This window comes from Poecilia reticulata, linkage group LG14 (genome assembly GCF_000633615.1).
Source record: "Poecilia reticulata strain Guanapo linkage group LG14, Guppy_female_1.0+MT, whole genome shotgun sequence".
Lineage (NCBI taxonomy): Eukaryota > Metazoa > Chordata > Actinopteri > Cyprinodontiformes > Poeciliidae > Poecilia > Poecilia reticulata.
The window spans coordinates 15,386,756-15,407,266 of record NC_024344.1 but is presented as its reverse complement, the minus strand read 5'-3'; the positions used below and the strand labels follow the sequence as shown (position 1 = coordinate 15,407,266).

Sequence of the window (20,511 nt, the reverse complement as noted above, 5' to 3'; positions counted from 1 at the left end):
TTAGTAAAGTTACAGAATAAAAAAAATAACAGCAATATTTAGGTTTATGTAGCCTCTCATAGATAAAAGTGAGGGAGTTTATTTATCAGTTTTCTTTTTAATCACTTTGAAAGTCTATGCACTAGCGGAGTGGGTGCAGTCATTTTCACTTTCAATATTTGTCACGCATTTACAGTAATTCACATGACTAGAGAACATGGGTGTGGTGTTTCTGCTTGACTATCGTTTATAATTATCACGGTGATTATTATGACATGTATTGAACAGATAGTTGCACAATATAAAAAAATATAATATATGCTTTTGCTGTTATAATGTTTATTTCAATGTCAAATTAATAAATCTAATAAACAGCATACAAGAAAACCGATCTATATTTAGAGCACTGAGCGCACATAGGTAGAGATCCGCAGTTAAAAGTTGAGACCAGCATTACGATTAAACATTGAATGCACCAGCAGTGTTGTAGGTGTGGCTAAAACGAAAGAGAAAGCAGATCAGCCTGCTGTGTGTCAACGACACAGCCCATCAAAAGCATAGTTTTCATTTAAAGCTAAAATACGCCCAGGACGACTTTTTTTTTCCATTCTTGCGTCGCGTTTTGCATTTTGATCTGTTTGGATTTTGAAGCCGATGTTTTACTTGAAAACGGAATCAAAATTAATAGATCTGACTACGCTTACGGTAAGATTATGAGACTTTTTTTTTTTACTAACTTGGTATTTGCATAAATAGGACATATATTTCTATTTACTCGTATTGGTTGTTGTCTCCTTTGCTTTGGTTCTACGAACCAAGGATCAATGTCTACCTCCAAGTACCACGGTTTGATCAATCAAGGATCAACATGTTACCTGAACAGCGTGCTGCAGGTGCTTTTCATGACCAAAGAGTTCAGAGAGGCTGTAGAAAGGTTTGTTGTTTATTTCTATAAGACGTAAGAGCGTTCGGTTCGATGGTGTTAATTGTGTTTATTTCTCAGGTATCCCTGTGACTCAAAGTCTCTGGATTTCCATCTTAAGGATCTCTTTAATGAGTTGAAGAGTGATACAGCATCTACAACCAAACTCACTGACGTGTTAGGCATCAGCAAAGGTAAAATGAACATTTTATACAAACACAAAGCATGGGGTTGCCGGGTTGGAAGAGTCATCGAGTATCGTAAAGAAAGAATACTTTTAAATCACATTACGCAGGTTGCTGAAAAGTATTTAATTACTCTCAATATTGTGCAAATATTCAGCAAGCAAAGGAGAATCAATCAGTTTTTAGACATACATTTTGAAACTTTGCTATTGCAAGAAAGCCTTTCTCTGGGAAAAGGATATCCCACAGGAAACTGTGCACCTATCCATCTATTACGGAAACTTATTTTTGGTAGGTGAATTTTAGAATGACTTCGTTAATCACATGTCTTGTACCTTGCTGAAACATAAAAGAACAGAAAATCAGTGTGTAGAGTGAACCCCATTATGACTGAAAGACAGTTTGGGAAGAACAATGGACCAAAATTATCCATTGTTTTTTTTTAAAGAGATATCTGGGAAGCGCTTTTCTGCAAAATACTTGAATGTTTGACTGCATTTCTGTGTGTGATCCATATGTTTTCCCCATGTCATTCCAGTGTTCTAATTATCCTTGGTTTAATTTGCCTGGTTTATCTGTATGTGTGAATAACTGAATCTTACAGATATTCCAAATAAAACAAACATTTTTCAAATTTTTCTTGTTTCAGGTTAGTTAGAATTATCAAAATTATTTTTATTTTCTAAATGCCAGATATCTTCAGGAGATTTTTTTGTAACTTTATACAAATTCATTCGTTTACATACATTTGGTCTGGTCATTTTAATGGGTAATTGTCTTTTAATCTCTATGCCTTGGGTCAAACCCTTTGGTTTTCTTCTATCTTATCTCTGCATGAAGTCTACCTGTTCTTCCTGCAACAAAACAGCCACAAATCATGAAGATGCCATAAACATAATTCATAGATCGGATGGTAAAGGCATCCTTGTTTTTCCTCCAACTGTAAAAAAGGTCATTACAGACAAATAGTTCCACTTTAGTTTTATGAGACCACAGGACATATCTCCCAAAATGACGATGTTTATCACCATGTGGATTTGCAAACTACAATCTAGGTTTTTAATGTTTGAGTGAACTTTCAGTCCATGTCGGTGTGAACATGTTTCACTGTGGATAATGACACTGTCTTACCAACATCTTCACAAGGTCTTTGGTTTTTGTTCTGGGTTTAATCTGCACATTTCAGACCAAAACATGTTTATCTCTGAGACATAGAACCTCATCCTTTCTGAGCAAAAGGATGGTTGGACATTCCCACCTTGTCTACTGCAAATAATTGTTTGAACAGATGAATGGTATAATCTGCATAAAAAATGCAAACTGAAATTGTTAGTGAGAAAAAAAACCCTAAAAATTAAGAAACTAAAAAATGGGGTTGTGCTAATGTACATACCTTTAATCTAATACTTTAAATTCCCTTTGAGTTTATAACTGTACTTTTTATGAGGGTTTGACTCCATGGCACATTATGGCAAAATATTTCCTTTTTTTGTTGTTGTTTTTTTTTCAAATAAAAAATTTAAAATCTATCAAATTCAAAGAGCAACTCCCTGGCACAGTGTTCTTCAGATCTCCCCACAGATGTTCAGGTTTGGACTCTAGCAAATTCAAAGCTTTAATCATTTTTACAACGAAGACACTCTTTTGTTAATTTTGATGTGTGCCCTGAGTGAAAGATGTGGGTAGGGTTACCTTAAGCTTAAAATAAAATTGAGCTTCCAAAATACTTTGATATTTGCTGAAATGTATGTTTTTATAAAAGATACACATGTCCTTAAACTTTTTAAAGGCAAACTTAATGGAAAATCAATTTTAACATTTTATCCTCTGCTTTTGTGCACTCAAGATTTTTTGCAGAGTGATGCTGCAGAGTGGTTTGAAAACATTCTGAGCAAAATGTCAAATCCTGATGCAACAGAGGTATGCATTTCATAATATATGTCATCTCATACAATTAAAAATATAAAACTAAGTGTTTTTTTTTTGTTTTTTTTTCATCAGTTATTCCAGGGAATACAGACAACTAAAAACAAATGCACCGATTGTTCAATAGAAACCAAAACTGAAGATCCATTTTGGAGTTTACCTCTTGAAATGAAAGATAGTTTTGACAACTATGATGTGGTAAGAAATACCTCCTGTACATTACATTATTATGCACATTTATATTTTGTGAATAATTATATTACTGGAATAATTTGTACTTCCAACTGAACACCAACTAAACTTTCTCCAGTCCATCTCATATGTAGGCTTTTGCTATATTCCCCTATTGTGTTTTGGTTTAGTGGTATGATTTAGTAAACCTTAAATACCAGCCAGTAGCGCAAAAAGTGGGTATGCAGCGCATGCAACTCATAGGGGCGCAGCACCAGAGGCGACGTCAAAACCCCGTCTGGAGGGGGTGGCGCGCCTATTATGTTTTGTCACCTCGCGCACGTGACGAGCTAAATGTGGCAAGTTTTACCCTTCACGTATCGTCGTCTCGGGGGGTGGGGGAGTAAGAGCGAGCGTATGTTTTCCACGCTCCTTCAACCTTCCTTGGGGTGGGGGCATCCACCTGAATAATGTGTAGTTGCGCCACTAATACCACCAAGGAAACAATATTGCCAGTTCATTTTTAGGGGCTTTCCAACAAAGCTATCCCAGTGCTATTAAAGCTGGTGGTTCTGTGAAATCCACCAGACAAACATTAACACTTTGCAATGTTAAGAATGTTATGTTCAGAAACAGTCAGTGTTTGTAAATCATCTTTTAAGAACTGTATTTATGAACTGTGCTGCAAACTAGTTACATGCGTACGATTAAACCATACTAACAAATGAAATGAAAGACCTTAAAGTAATTATAAACCATATTTCACACAATTATTAATCCAGTTGAAAATAACAATAGTGAGCTAGAATCTGTCAACATTCACTACTTGAAAACACATTGAAACTAAAAGAAAGATGAGAAATAACAACTAGTTCTAATTATTTTACTCAATCACATTTTTTTACTAATGATTGAACTGCATTTTTTTGTTCTAAATCAAGCAGTTATTAGATGCTAGTACCAAATCAGACTTCAGAGTATGCAGCTCTCACAAGCTCAGCTCAGCTGCCAGCTTTTGTTCCAGGTGGAGCGGTCACTCTGTGGCTGGGTGGCTGATTCAGATGTTTTAATGGTTTCCCACATAGAATAGCAGATGGTTTTGATACAAAGTATTAACATTTTCCAGCCAAAAATCTGAAACAAATTACCAAAACACTTTTTTTCAGTTAAATGGTTTTGAAAACTACTTCAATGAGTCCAAACTCAGTGGAGAAAACCAATTGTACTGTGAAAAGTGTTCCACCAAATCAGATACTACAATGGTAAGTTTTATTCATGCTTGTTTATAAAGAATTCCAGCTTTAGTTATTATATGCAATATAATTGTTTATAGCATAAAAAAATAAAAGTGAAATTATTATATTGTGATGGCAAACAGCAGTCGAGATAAAAAATAAAGTACACAATGTTTTAAATGTAACAGTTTATGTTCTATTTATCTTTAAACTGTAAATGATAAACAGTGATCTAAACTGGCTGATAAAGTTCTGCCGTGTTATTACATGACGATATAAAAAGCATATAAAATCACCCAAACAATTGAGTTTTAGATCTTGCATGGGATTGTTTTAAATTGCTTACATTTATAAATATGTAATAACTCTAGTAGCATCTTCATATTTATTATTTTGATTCTATATGTGTGTCAATTAGAAAGTAGAAATGAAGCATCACCCTGAAGTTTTGACTCTGCTGTTGAAGAGATTCAAGTTCAATTACTTCTTTATGAAACACGTGAAAGTCAATCGCAGAGTAAAGATTCCAGAGTACTTACAGATACCACCCTATGGAGAAATGGTACAGTACACAGCAATTTACTAAAATATTTCTCATTCATGCTATGATTTTTTTATTATTATTTATTACTTTCTTGTTCTCAGAGTCCTACTTATCAGCTGTATGCATATGTGGAACATTCTGGTGAGCTGAAAAACGGGCATTATATTGTTAATATAAAAGACCAGAATGGTGAATGGTACATGTTCAACGATTGTAGAGTTTTTAAGGTATGTTTTTCTGTTATTGTCAGTGAAGCATCAATATTTAAGCAAAGGAAAAATATTAAGTATTTCTACTCTTTTTTTTTTGTACAGACATACTGCCAGCCATTTAGTTGTAAAAACCATGAAATGTAAGTGCTTATCTGTCATTCTGTGTTTCCATATATTTTTCAAGTATAACTTACTTGACCCTGTTTTACATCATATTCCCTAGGAGCTTTGAAGCTTACCTGTTGTTCTACAGGAAGAGTAAGAAAACAAATCTCTGTTATTACAAATTAGATTTAGAAAGACTACCATCTTATCTAACTTTACTTTTCTCTTCTTTTTTGATCTGTAGTATCTCCCACTGTTGCAGACAACAACGGCACATCTACATCTGGATGTTCCAAATCATATATCGATAAAGAGCCCAAAGAAGGGCAGGAGGGTAAAGAGGATCATTTTGTGACGAACAGTGACAAACCTACTGAAGACAGAAAACTAGTGGAAATAGATACTAGTAAGAGTAATGTAGAAATGGGAAACAAACAGATACAAAGTGACAGAAGAAGCACTAAAGATAATGACAAACACAACAAACAGGATCAGGATTTGGACAAGAAACAATATGCTAGGGCCAAACTAAATGAAAGTCTTCCTACAGGTTTACATAATGAAAATTCTGTAGTTTCTAAGTCAGATACCACAAAAGGAAACATGAAAGAAAGACAGGAACAAAACAAGGCAGCAGCTCGGGCAGAGTGCAGTGGAGTCAAAGAGGAAGGGGAAATAAATGAAAAGAAAAACAATAAAATGGACAAACAAGCCAAGGATCAAGAAAGGATTCCATGTGATAAACGGTATACTAAATATGATCTAGTGAAACCTTTAGTTGGCGTTCACAACAATCCATCAAAGCTTCATTCAGACAGGAAAGAAGACAGGAAAGAATTAAACATGACTCCTCAAGATTGTGTTGATGTCTGCAATAGAGCAGAAGTGAACAGGAGCAATAAACAAGCTCAGAGCAATAGAAGCGAGGATGACTGTGAAAGTCTGAAAAACCTTGTTGACAACAACGAACGACCAGGACGACATGATCTTCAGAGAACTGAAATGGAAGTTATTTTAAATAAACCAGCAGAAAATCACAAGCCTCCACAAAAACGAAAAAATAGTCATTCACCAGAAATTGATCAACATGTTGAGATTCGGGGAGAATCCTATAAAATATGTGAGATAATGATAAACGGTAAAAATGAAAAATACATACTACTTAAAGAAATCTGTCAGGCAAGCAGAGAAGATAATGGCATACTGGATAAATGTTATAAAGCAGACTGTGAAATATACAAACTATTTTTTGATCACATACATGTTTCAGAGGAACCGTGCACAACGCCGCCTGGGTCCAAAAGAAAAGTTACAAAAATGCAAACAGGAGTACCATCAGAAAGTTACAGAGGTGGGAGTGAAAAGAGTCAGGAAACAAGGCCAGTAAATCAACCTGGACAAATAATTTCTGCCCCTTCATGTCCTCCTGATCAAAATCAAATGGCCATCAGAATTCATAGTACTGCAAATAAGCCATTTGAGAACAAAGATGCTGGTTTAGAATACAATTCCCTCACCAGCCAATGGTCCAGGGACACAACACGCTCCTTAGAGGTTGGTGGGGGAGCAGGTGGTGACCTCCAGCAGCCATTGGGCCCACAATGTCCTGGTAGCAGTGAAGGATTAGCATCTCATTTTCAAGGTTTGACGCTGAATCATTCATCAGATCCAAACAAAACCGGTCACCAAAGAGTTCGTACAAAAAGTGGAACTTTCACTGGGAACCAGCAATTCACTGACTCAGATGACAGAAAAAATGCAATTTCCCAATCTGACACACAACCACATGTAAAAACGGATGAAACGGAGAAAAGTAGTAAAGATGTGTGTTCCAACCTATTCAGACCGTTCTATAACTGAAGAGTTAAGCATTAGAATGAAGCAAAAACCCAAATGTCAACAGGAGTATTTCTTTCATTTTGAAGATGTGTGAATCTTCTCTTTCTGGATAAACATGTTGTAGTAAACTAAAATAGTTTTTGAAAATTATTTTGTGACAGATTATTTTCCTATTCCAAAACATCAGTTTAAAATGTATAAACTTCAGGTTTAAACTTTAAGATGATAGTTTAAAATATAGTACATGAGTAAATATTTAATGGTAACATATGACACATTGCTGTCTGGTTTTATTTTTAACTTGGTAATGAAGGAACTTTTAAAAGTGACTTTTTGGTCTTGGTGTGTCTGGTTTGGAAAGTATTACAATGTGTATGATTTGTGTATTACTGTTTGCTTTTTTTCTATTTTTGCTTTACATGTTAAATCTTTAATTAAACAAACATGCTTCTTTTTAATTAAATCTAAGGAGTGTAAATATTATGAGACCATCTTATTTACTTTATACATTCTGACTTGCTTTTGTACAATATCTTAATTTTGAAATGTGTTTAATGAGAAACGATTAGTAGTAAATCATCCAAATCTGCAGTAAAGTTGTACCAATTCAGTATTTGGATTCTAATTTAACACTATTTTTATTACATCATCCAATTTTTAAATCATCTGATTCAACACTGATCCCCTAAAAAGAAATACTTGTTTTATTTTTTATTCTAAAACCAAAATAAATTTGATTTGTTTAAAATGTTGCTCTGTCTCAGGTTGCTTTTACTTACTTTGTATAGTTTGATGCTTATATGTTATGCATGCAATTTTATAAATAATCTTCTGAACCTCTGGCCACAAAGCAAATATATTTATTCGTTATTAACATACACACAGATGACCAGTTTACTACTTGACTTATAATGGGAATTTGTTGAAGTGGATTTTCTTTTCGAACTGAATTTAAGAGTAAGAGAAGCTGTATGTGTTAAACATTACATTTTAAATTAATAATGCAATATATAATATACAAATTCACTTTCCTTCTCATTTATGCACTACTTTGCTTTTTTTTTTAAATCTCCTTTGGGAGACTTATGTACTCTGACAGTTTTATTAAATGGAAAAATTTGTTGTATTTAGGATGAAGAAAATATTTTTAAAGTTGGCATTAAATCACAGTAGAAATAATCAATGGGACAAAGAAATTAACTGTGTGATTATTATAATGGGAGGAATAACCTGTACTTGTATAGAACTTTATTAAGTTCACTGGACCCAAAGTTCTTCACACTACATTCAGTCATTCACACACTGATGGTGGTGAGCTACTGGATAGTAGCCACAGCTGCCATGGGGCAGTCTGACACAGGGGAAGCTGCCATGCACCAGCACCACCAGCCCCTCTAACCAACACCAGCAAGACGAGGTGGATGAATTTGCCCAAGGACACAACAACACACAGACAGAGCAAGGATTTGAACTGGCAAACAACTCCCAAGATAATGGGGTAAACTCTACAATGCATAACTGAAGATAAAGTTGTAATTTATTCAAATTTCAATTAGAACTACATGCAAACTAAACAATTTCTGAAAGAAGATCTAATTTCTCTTCTTTTATAACTTCTTTATCTTCATAATCATTAGCTGGAGCTCAGGCTTGTTTCTGTATCAAATAACTAGAAAATTATGAAGAAATTATAAGAATTGTTTCAGCAAATGAAACTCAGACAGATTTCTAGTGAAATATTTAATACTGCTGTGGTTTGCTCTGAGCTTAAACTTACCTGAGATAATGTTAAACTGAATTCAGATGGATAAAACTTTATTGCCATTAATGCAGAATTTTTCTTCTTTTGCTTTCCAAACAAAAAACACATTCATTTAATCACAATAACAATTTTATTCTGTGCATAGAATGAAACACTTTGCATGTCAAAGAAAAGTCATTTGACAGTTGATTTACTCAAACCACCTATAAAGGTTCGCTGAGCCTGTAAATTAGTGGTCTCCAAAGTGGGTCCTGGAGGCCTGGCATCCTGCATGTTCTACTTCTCTCCCTGGTTTAACACACCTGCATCAAATGATGACTCAATAGAAGGTCTAAGAAGAACATTGACTTGCTGAAAAAGTTGTTACTACCACCAGGGAGAGAACAAAAACATGCAGGATGCCGGCACTCGAGGACCCACTTTGGGCACCACTGCTCTAAATGGTCTCTTAGTCATGGGAAAGATTATAAATAACTGAGGCGAGAGGCAGGGTACACCCTGGACAGGTCACCAGTTTGTCGCAGGGCAACACACACACACACACACACCTAGGGAGAACATGCAAACTCCATGCAGAAAGACCCGAGCCGGGAATCAAACCCAGAACTTTCTTGCTGCAAGGCAACAGCTCTACCAACTGCACCACCGTGCAGCCTGACTGTTGGACCCTCTATGATTAATTTCACTGAATTAACCAGGGAAAGATGTGGACCACAGGTCTCAAACTCCAGTCATCAAGTGCCGCTGTCCTGCAACCTTTAGATATGCCTCTGCTGCACCACACCTGAGTAGAATAATTAGGTGACTAGAAAGGCTCTGGAAAACTGATATACACAAGAAGGAGGTATTTAAACCATTTCATTCCAGTGTTTTGTACCTGCGGCACATCGAAAAACTGCAGGACAGTGGCCTTTGAGGACTGGACTTTGACACCCTTGGTGTAGACCAACCAGTCCACTCCTTGTTTAAGGGGTGATAGGAGTGTCAGAAAACATCCATTTATATTGTCATTGTGAAATTCTGCTTCCAGGCACTTTTTTGTAGTGGGTTAGTGGGAATTTTATTGTGGCTTTAAGAAATTAGAAATAATAATAATTTTAAAAAAAACTGGAGCACAATAATCCTTTTCATTCCATAATCTGTTAAAGATTGTAGCATGTACAAAGTACAGAATTAGAATTTTACTTTTATTCTCTTAATTTCATTTATCAGAGTTGATGATATTTTACTTTAAAAAACAAACAAAAAAAGAACTGAAGGAAAAACGTTTTTAACCACCTGCCCTAGTTTTAGTTGTAATCTAGTCAGTAAATGAACAGCACATGATGGAAAGATAAATTTTATCTGTTACATTTGGTTTCTCTTTCTTAAATGTCTTAAGCTGTCTTTATACACACATTGTTAAAGCTGTTGGCAACCAGGGTTTATTGGTTTGGTAGTCAAGAACTTTGTTTTATTGGTTGTCAAGAACTGGGTATTATTTAGCTGAACTGTGAACCAGAAATGTTTCATAGCTGGGCCTTGACCTTAAACTAAATAACACATCAGATAACAAAAGTGATGAGGTCACACTTAAATTATCTCAGATTAGAAGACGTAAAAATAAAACTGCAGTAAAGTTGTAAACTGACTGTAAGGCTCTTTAACATAAATCTTAAAACATTACTTTATAAAACAATGCTCAAATACTTTAACATAAAGGTAACAAAACAAATGGAAGATATTAATATGACATAAAAATCTAACTTGGTTTGCATGTTAAGTTTTAACTTTGCGGTTTCTATTCAACAGAAATAATTACACTAAAAATAAATGTTATTCTATCTCTTGTGAAGACCTGTTTTATTTTGCTGATGCTCTGTGCGTGTCAAGAGTGAGTCATGCTGGAAAGTACCTGCAAGTTTCATTTTTCCTGCCTTGACCTTAAAAAATGAAGAGATTAGATAGAAAGAAATGTCACAACTAATCTGATTAGAAATGGTCAAAGATAAAGTCCAGAATTAATTTTTTTGTCAGTAAATTAGAATGATGGATTGAACCCATGTTAATAGCATCTGTTCATATTATACTGTAGTTACTATATGACAATTACCTGCTGCAGTTTTATTTATTTATTGATTGATGTCACATCAAGTATTGTGACACTAAGTTTAGCTTTATTTGTTAACTTAAGTTTCTATCCAGCAGAAATCATTTAACTGATGAAATGAAACTTTGGATGAAAGTTTCATTTCATCCAAAGTTTTATTTCATCAGAGTGGGTTGAGTAAGAGCCCAACACACTCTTACTCATTGGGTTGGGCTTCTAACTTTTTATAGTCAAATTTATTGCCTTGTCACATGACAGAAAGTGAAACTGATTCAAACAGTTAAGGATAAAAAAAATATCAGTTTTGTTTGTTCCCTTTGGTTCCTCTTGAGCATTTACAAGAAATCATGTGACTTAAGAGTGAAACTATTTGTTACTCCATGTCATAGCTGGTTTGACTGGCTTGTTTATCAAGAAGCAGTTTGGTGGTTTTGAAGCTTTTTTAACATGACTCATCATGTAGACAGAAACTAAGAGATACTAACCTGTTTCTTAGCAACAATTTATTTTTTGTTGGCATTTTCTAATGATTTCTGTTATTCAGAGATGTTTTCCTGTGAATGAACAGAGACAGTTTGTTGCATTATTTTATGCTGTTCCAAACTTGAAATATTATTCTCTTTTTTTAAATTGTCATTTTAAAGTGATGTGAAGTTGCAGTCAAATGACAACATTGATATGAGTGATTCATATCAAGAACTATAAAGATAAAATGTTTTACATTTCAACTAATGGTGACATGCAACACATTGATTATTGGAAATTGTGTTCTGTTTTTATACAACTCCACTGTCAGTGTGGTGCGCCCTCTAGTGTTTTCAGCAACAACTGAATGAAGGGAGAGTCCTTTACCCACTAAAATCAATTGAAGTGTTTGAGATACTTGTTTTTCTTCACGTTTTCTCAAGCTTAGTTTTTACTGCATTAATAAAAATATAATAGAATTCTTAAGGTCTTTTTCTTCAATAAAAAAGATAAAGCTTTCTGAAATATTTAATAGACCCTGGTTGTTGTTTTTTCAGTCAGTGAATATGTTTGGGTTGCCTTTAAAGTTTTTCGCAGTAATGTAACAATGTTTGTTTTGTGTGGCACAGTTAGTTGATCAGGCCTCATATACTGAGACAAATATTTTTCACTGCAACAATTTTAGGTTCAGCTCCCACACTGACATTTGCTCCATATCTCCTTTCTTACTCTGTCTCCTTTTTTGGCCAGCAACTAGTGTCAATAGGACTGGTGCCATAAGTGACTTTTAGAGAAAAAAAAAAGGGTGTCAGGACTCTACACATATTTATGGTTTTCTGTTCTTCACAGAGTTTGACGTAGTGCAAGTAATGTTACATTGGCTCTCTTTACCACAGCTTTAAGTGTCATTTACTGCCAATCAATTCTGCTTCAACATTCTGACAATTTCAAATGTAAATTATTTTGCAAGCAAGTAAATGGGCTCATATTTATATTTAGACAATTTGGATTTTGTTTGACACATTTTTATTATGACAAAAATCAATACAAATTACTTCATCTAATGCAAAAGCCACTGACATTTCACCAAATAAAACAAAAATATCCAAATAAAATAGAGAAAATATAATAAGTTGTTTGTATTACATATTTACTCAACCTGTTCCTGTTGAAGTTTTTTCTTCATTGTGACTCTTAAATCTTCAACATCCTCATGTGCTGATTGCCAACTTATGTGCTTTTTCTCCTGTAATTTAAAACCTATTCATTCTCCATTCTTACATTAATGTTATCTGTATCTGTTATCAATAATTCCCTATTTTATCACTTGTTGTCACTTGTTGACATGAAAAGATTTTCTTCTGAATGGTTGATCTGACTAGAATCATCACATTTCACTGTGCAGCAGAGTCTACAGATCAATAACGCAGAGAAAAGTAAAGTTAGACAACATCATAATCTTTCTAAAATTAATCTGCAATAATTGAGATGTGATCTTACTTTGTCTGTAGAACAACAGATAAACTAGATCGCTCCTGGGAAAAAGTGACATGAAAATAGGATCAATTAATAGTAACAATATATGAAACAACAAAATGACAAAATAAGCATTTACTGCAAGTGTAGCTTTACCTGAACAGACTAGAATGATTAAATATGTTTTCCTTTGCTTAAGTATTTATGTTTTACCATAATTAGATAAAGACATACTTCAAAAACGTTGTGGTTGTCAAATTTCTGCCATTTGCCATCGTCCTGATCTTTTATTGTAACAATGTAATGTCCACTTTTCAGTTCACCAATATGCTCTGAATATTCATGCAGGTGATAAGACTATTGCTGAAAACCAGGAAAATTATAAATTTAAAAAGCAAAATCATAGTGTAAATGAGAAATATTTTAATAAATAGTTGTGTGCTGATTTTATCAGGCCTTGTCAAAAAATTGAATCTCTTCAATAGCAGAATCTGTCATGATGTGGTTAAAGGTGGTGAGAGTGAGCGCAGGCAGGACCCAGATTGAGAGGTGATGAAGATGATTGATTTAATAGAAAGTAGCTCAACAGTCCAGTTCAGGCGGCACAGCAGAGAACACAAGCAAAGCTTAAATCGGTAGCAACAGAAACAAAAGACTGACCACGAAAGCTAAACCGACCAGGACTATACAGTTCTACTGGAGGGCTAACAAATAGACTGACATACAATGAGGATCCGACGATGGACAGAGACAACAGGTGGGGTTAAATACACAGGGAAGGTAATCAGGGAACTGGACACAGCTGGGAACAAACAGGGAAGACAGAGACTCACAGGGGAACCGAACTAAATGAACATAGAAAAATCTTAAAATAAATGCACAGAAAAAACAGATCATAACAGAATCAAAACTTTAGGGGATCCTTCATTTCTGATTTCTATTCAATACATACAAAATGAAAATTATAAAGCTGAACACATGGATGCTATCAACAGCACAGAATACGGTCTGCTGTGTTAGAACTTAGAAAACCTGTAGATATGAAAGGACTGGAACGATAAGCCACCATTGACAAAACCAACTTTAGCTGATAGTTATATTTAACTTGGTTAAGATGTTGAAGTTAAACAGAAATAATCACACATTAACAAGAGCAAGTCTGCACCCACACGTCAAACATCCTGCCATTATCCCCAAATCAAGTCATGTGTCATCTTTACTGATTAAACACTTCCATGAAAAGGTGCAGCATCATGGAAGGTACCACCTGAACCACCATAACCCATATAGTGCAGGTTATACTTTAATATATTATAAAGGAAACATTTAGACACATTTCTCTGTGCTCTTGGACTAAAGTGATGAAATTGTTTCTTTTATTATTGATGATGAAAGTGGGATTCTGCTCTAACAATGACATGAGAGAAGCAGCAAAATATCCTGGGACTAACAAGTCAGAGTGACGGCAAAAAAAATAAACAATCGTAAGACTATTGGTGCAAGGTTCATGATCCACCAGGCTGACACACCTTAAAGTGACAGAGTCCTTAAAATGAAGTTTCAAAGACATGATCAGTCATGTTTTCTAGATGCCACAGGAAATAAAAACATCAGTAGAAACGAACGGCGAGTCTTTGTGAATCTGAAATCACATTAACCAATTTAAATATCCTAATGACCTTTGTGTTTGTTTGCCTAGAGGTGAGAAAACCTCACAGTTTTACACTGTAACAAAATAAATGTTCTGTTTGCTATCAAAAATTAACTAGTAAAAAAAGGTTGCATTGCTTCTTTTTGCTAAAGTTTCTTCAGTATTTATATGTTTCTACTGGCTATAAATTCTGCATTTAACTGAGATCCTGTTTTAACTTCATGTACAGCTTTGTGTATTTTCTTCTTTTATCACTTTGACATCAAGACACATCATGAACGCAGCACCTACCTGTGCGTAACCAAAACAGAGAGAGAAATTATTCAGACATTTTGTCTCTTACTGTTTGAGTAACAGCAAAGTAAGGTTAGAGAGCATCAAAGAATAAAATCAGATTATGGTTCTGAGTCAAACTGTAGCATTTTAACTCCAGTGAGTGAAATGCATCTGAAACAAATCTAACAATTAAGTATCTAATATCAAAGAAGATTCTGAACAATAGAAGAGATCAAGTGCTGAGTTTTGAGAGTCATGGTTCTTTAATTTTCCCCCTTGTTTTTGGATTCACTGACATTTTGTATTACTGAAGTAAACAGGAAAATGAGTCACTGCAGTCATGAAGACTTTTAGACATTAAAGAACAACAGCGCCTCCCAGTGGTCAGTAAAACTGAGGGTTTCTACAGCTATCAGTAAATTAAAGGCCTTTTTTAGACCAATGGGAATTACAAAAAATAAGTTAAGTTATGTTCTTAAACGTCCTCCCACCCTGAGTACTCCTTGCTCATCAACAAATGGGTTCAAGCTATACAACCTGTGTGTCTTATCCTTGAGTTGAATGTCCTTTCCTTGGGTTAAGTCCTTGATTTCCTTGCTGAAGGTGTTTTCTTGTGCAAGTTTTATTATGAGCAGTTCTGCTTCTCGTCTGTCCTCAACACGTGTTTTCACCTTTTGTTTGTGTGTCTCCTTTAAAATCTTTCACAAATTTCCTTAGACGAGCAATAGCTTTAACAGCTCTTCTCCAGTCTGAAAATTTGTTGAGATGATCAAGTATTGTTCTCCTTTCTTGCATATGTACTGTTTTCAGCTCTGGGTCATTTGAAATAACTTCAATTATCTTGTCAGTTTTAATGGGTAGCTCACTTTACCACAAAACCTCTGGTCGTTTAAACAGTTAGATTTGAGTAGCTGTTGGACACTTAGTCCTCTTGATGCATGGTCTGCAGGATTATTCTCAGATGGTACATGGTGCCACTGATATGGGTCTGTGAGTGACTTTATTCTTTGAATCCCATTTGCCACAAACACATGAAATCTTTTGGCATCATTAAATATTATAGGATGGAAAAGTAGAAGTTCACAAACTCATTGATATATTTTAAAGAATACCACAGCATTTTTACGATTACACTTATTTTCTCCTTCTGGGATTTCAACATCTACAGGTCGATATGATCAGTGCTAAACACTTCCATGGTGTGGAGATAGGATCTAAGTAAATAAACATAAAAATATCAAAAGAAGAATCCCAGAAGAAAATAAAGCCCAAACACCTGTTGATCATAACAGATATTAATCTCTTTGCTATATTTTTGTGCTATAGTTTATTAATTTCTTTTATTGTCAATATTTTTTCAATCATCTTTTTGTTGATTGTGTGATGTTTTTCTTAGTTTATGTCTTTCACATGCATGTACTGGGTTCTTGTTTTATTTGTAAAGTTTATTCTGGATTGCTTGTGCTCAGCAATGTCAATATACTGACCTCACATGTTGGCCTTTTAGTCTGTATTGGGTTTTCTCCACAAAACAATGATTGTCCTTGATGTCTTTTTCTAGCAGTTATTCCACTGGGTGGCACTCTTACTCAGAATGTTGAGTTACAGTAAAAATATAAATCCAGAAAGTTCTGCTGGATAAAATAGAAAAGTAAATGTTGTTGGTCCAAACATGGAGGGTGCTGTACACACCTGCACTAATAGTGTTTAGTATGGGCAGATATGTATTACTATAACAGGAAAAACATTGCATTGCTTAATTTTTGTAAGTTTCTATTTTTCTTTCTTTTTGACTCCACAGGTGCTATTGCATTTTCGCCAGACCAAATTGCATAACCGCATAGAGGGAATAATCTCAATACTATGTCGATTTCTAGTTTTGACAGGAATCTAGAAAGCTTTTCACATGAATGTTTGGAACACGCTTCATCTTTTGAAGCCAGCTTTTCCGACACCTTGTGAATGCAGCATCAGCATCAACACCCGTTAAATCAGAACATAAAGAGAAACTATTCCAACATTTTATCTCAGTGGAACAGCAAAATTTAGGGATTATCAAAGAAACTGGAAACATCCCAGGTACTTCCAGGTGTTGAATCAAACAGCTGAGATAGAGGTAGGCAGCTTCGTGTCTTAGGATAATATCCTCGTCTGGAACATCATAAATGAAAAACATTTTCCCTTTTCACACTGTATTATTCTCATCTAAGTGAAAATTATAGTCTCTCAGTGCTATGTAAAGCCAATTTTAAAACAATAAAAGTTAAAACAATATTTTGCAACATATAAATTAAGTCCATTGTTAGTTTTGTGTAAGCTATATCCATTAAACGTTTGAGATGAGACATCACCTCAAACGTGATGTCTCATCACGTTTGAGGTGATGAGACATCATCACCTCACAACATATTTCCATGTTGTTGACAATATTTCCATGTCAACATGGAAATATTGACAAATATTTCCATGTTTGTCAATATGGAAATATTACTGAATTCCGAGTAAAATCTGAATCTGAATAATTTAGGCTAAATTGAACATTTTGCTAAACTTTTTCCTGAAATGTCCCTCTCTGCGAGAGTAAAAGACATTTCTAATTTACTCCAGACAGAAGATACAAAGAGACATTGCTTTGACCTCTTTAAATTAATATTTAGATTCACCCAGATTGCTTTATAATGAAAAATGGAGATCTTTGATGAGGAAATTACATTTTGTCTACAAAGTATTTTGAGTTAAATTCCAAAATGCAACAAATTAACCCCAAAATCTTTGCTATAATTATTGTTTGCCCCATAGGCATTTTTCCCTCACTGATGCTCCAATAACAATTTTAATATTTTAAAGGCTCACTAGTGAGAATGTAATATTACAAACCTTTCCCATTGGTGCAATAAAGTCAATAATTTTATTGTTCCCTGTTCATATCCACTGATGTTCATGCAGATCTTGCATGAAAACAAAATTTACTGTCTTTCCTGGTTGCTTTTTTCCCCATTATGATAGCTATTGAGTGATGTTAAGCTACTAAAATAGTGACCTGAAAAACACTTATAAGGATCTATATATAAGTGTGTTTGGTTTTCATATTTCAAGAACATATAGAAATCATTTAGTTTTAAATTTTTGCCATGAAATTAGAGATTACAATTTGGTCTTATTTTAAATCTGCTTTAATTCTTGCCTAAAATAGTACGGGTGCACCAATTGCACTTTTCTGGCTGATCTCTGATTATCAATCTTATAAAAAGCCTAACTAACCGATTCCATTTTTTGCCTGAAAAGTTGCTGAATTGGCAACAATGGGGTGACTATTGTTAACTTTAAATGTGCAGACATGACCTGCCAGTTTGTCAGTCAAACCTCTCTCACCGGAGAAAAGAAAAGCACCTTGGTTGATTTTCATACCTTTGCCGCGGTTGATAATGTCAGTGGATAAGATCGGAGTCACCTGTAAAAATTGGCCAATCACAGAGCTTCTGAAAATTAAAAAATCGGCATCGATAAATCTGTGCACCCCTATCAAATAGTGATTGCATACTCAGTATAGAGTGATGCATGTGTAATTCATTGGCAGTAAATATTGCACTAGTACCAATATTGGAAAAAATGATGGCTGCACGCATTTAAAGTTAGTTGTATAAAGCTTTTAATGGGTTAGGTACACTTAAGAGATGGTGACAGCAGTATGGACCCAATTTTATTTTTTGTCATGGAGTACAAAATTCTTTCCGGGGCCACTATTGGATACTTTTACAACCATATGTATACAGGACATGTGTTGGATTCCATATTTACAGAGCAGTGCTGAGTCATTGTCCAGATTTCTAGATGAATGGATCCATCGTAGGTCCTTTTCTGCACACATAGCAAACAATCGGAACTATCATGGTTAACATCATACAAACCTGCAAAATCTGAGGTGCAGGTTATAAAGTTACAGAATAAAAAAATAACAGCAATATTTCTGGTTTATAGCCTGTGATAGAGAAAAGAAATGAGTGTTTGAAAATGGCTTAATTTGTAAACCTATACCAACTCAGAATCTGATAAACCTACCTTTGCTGACACTGAAATGCTGTGGATATTCTTAAGTATGCACTTCCTATACTAGAGCCTAAATGATAACTTAAAAGTGAACTGAAGCACATCCATTTATTTTAGATATTAGTGAAATAAAGTCATTTCATGCAGAAATTGCATATCATTTAACTTTGTCCGGTTGTCTAAATGGTTTCAGTTGAGTTTACCTGCGTACAGAGGGAGATTCTTCAATATATTTTCCTTCAGCTGACCTACAGTCATTGTCTGCTGCTCTGTTTTGGAGAGATCAATCAGGACTGTCTTCAATGCAGGAGTCTTCACCACAACCTGACAGATCATTCTCTAATGTTTTCAGAGCTGCAGGAGCAGCTGATGTCAGGCAGGAGCAAACAAAATCTGTTCTCAGTACTAATGTTTTGGCTTAGAAAATTTTGCAACTTTCAGCAACCTGAATAAAAAAACATAAAACATAAAGGTATTACAAACCTTAAATTCTTATTTAAAAATAACAATTAATATTTTTCTTTGACTAGAACAAAAGTTGAAAACAGAAAATAAAATATACACATTTTCACATTATTTACATGTTTGTGCGATGTTGAACTTATCTGACAAAGATGCTACTTGACAACTTTATAAATAGAAATGGTGATTTGTCAAAAGGACAAATATATTAACATACCATCAGATTAAATTCCTGTAAGTAGTTCGTAAGGATGTGTCCAGTTTCATTGACTCTCTCTAGCGTTACTTTGCTGGTCTGGTGAGGTAACATGTCTGAACAGTTTCTCTTTCTGTTTTGGTCATTGGTCATATGCTGCATTCATGGTGTGCCAAAATAAAAACACAAATGCATTTAAATGCAGCATTTAAGTTGAAGAAATATAGATAGAAACTTATGGAAAAATAAAGCAATACAACATTTTCCCCCCTCGAAAGGACATTTTTAATGGCACAACTTAAGGTAGTACTGCAGTACGTAACTGCTTTGTACATATATGTTAGAACTGTCACTTTGTCCTGACAGTATAATAGCTCTGGTAATTCATACATAATGTTGATACAGCCACAGCACTGAAACCATTGCCTGATTGCTTTTTACTAAAAATCAGTAAGACCATCTGTATGAATCCATAGAGTGCATCTGGCATGGTTCCAACATTGCGGGCTTGGCCACTATCCTTTGTACCACACTTTCCGGTTGCTATAAGATTAGTACCATTTGTAAAGACACACAGTAAAACAAATAAACCAGTATTTTTGGTTTATTTAACCTGTCAGACAAAAAGTGTGAGTGTTCTTTTTTTTTTTAAGTCATATTTTCAGCATGTTATTTATTTATACATCTCAGACTTCCAAAGTAAATATTTAATTCACAAGCTAAATATTTAGTTTGCAAACAAAATAATTAGTTTTCACACTAAATATATTTTAGGAAGCCAAATAAAGAAATATTCATGAAAGATTTGAAATACAAACCGTTAATAATCATATAAGACAGTAATTACTTAGGACAAACTGTATCTTTAACAAATAAATAATAAAACATTAGTCACAAATGACTGAAAATGTAACTTAAACCAAAGAAGGGCATATGAACAAAACATCAAATATAGAAAAAAGTACTGTA

At 34.4% G+C, this 20,511-nt stretch overlaps 1 protein-coding gene across 1 annotated transcript; it reads left to right on the top strand.

Moving 5' to 3' along the window:
• The first annotated feature begins 649 nt into the window (after window positions 1-649).
• LOC108166861 (ubiquitin carboxyl-terminal hydrolase 19-like) lies at window positions 650-7,263 on the top strand. Its single transcript, XM_017308521.1, has 11 exons — window positions 650-684; window positions 799-913; window positions 983-1,095; window positions 2,933-3,006; window positions 3,088-3,210; window positions 4,350-4,445; window positions 4,837-4,980; window positions 5,064-5,189; window positions 5,277-5,314; window positions 5,398-5,432; window positions 5,524-7,263. Exons 2-11 carry the CDS (start codon window positions 804-806, stop codon window positions 7,137-7,139), a joined length of 2,475 nt encoding a protein of 824 aa, XP_017164010.1. The 5' UTR covers window positions 650-684; window positions 799-803; the 3' UTR covers window positions 7,140-7,263.
• Window positions 7,264-20,511: the final 13,248 nt, after the last annotated feature.

What these genes read in the sequence shown, in the direction of transcription:
- LOC108166861 (XM_017308521.1), top strand. Translation starts at nt 804, where the DNA reads ATGTCTACCTCCAAGTACCACGGTTTGATCAATCAAGGATCAACATGT. An exon ending in CGTGTTAGGCATCAGCAAAG is followed by an intron (nt 1,096 to 2,932) that starts GTAAAATGAACA and finishes TGTGCACTCAAG; the next exon opens with ATTTTTTGCAGAGTGATGCT. An exon ending in CAAATCCTGATGCAACAGAG is followed by an intron (nt 3,007 to 3,087) that starts GTATGCATTTCA and finishes TTTTTTCATCAG; the next exon opens with TTATTCCAGGGAATACAGAC.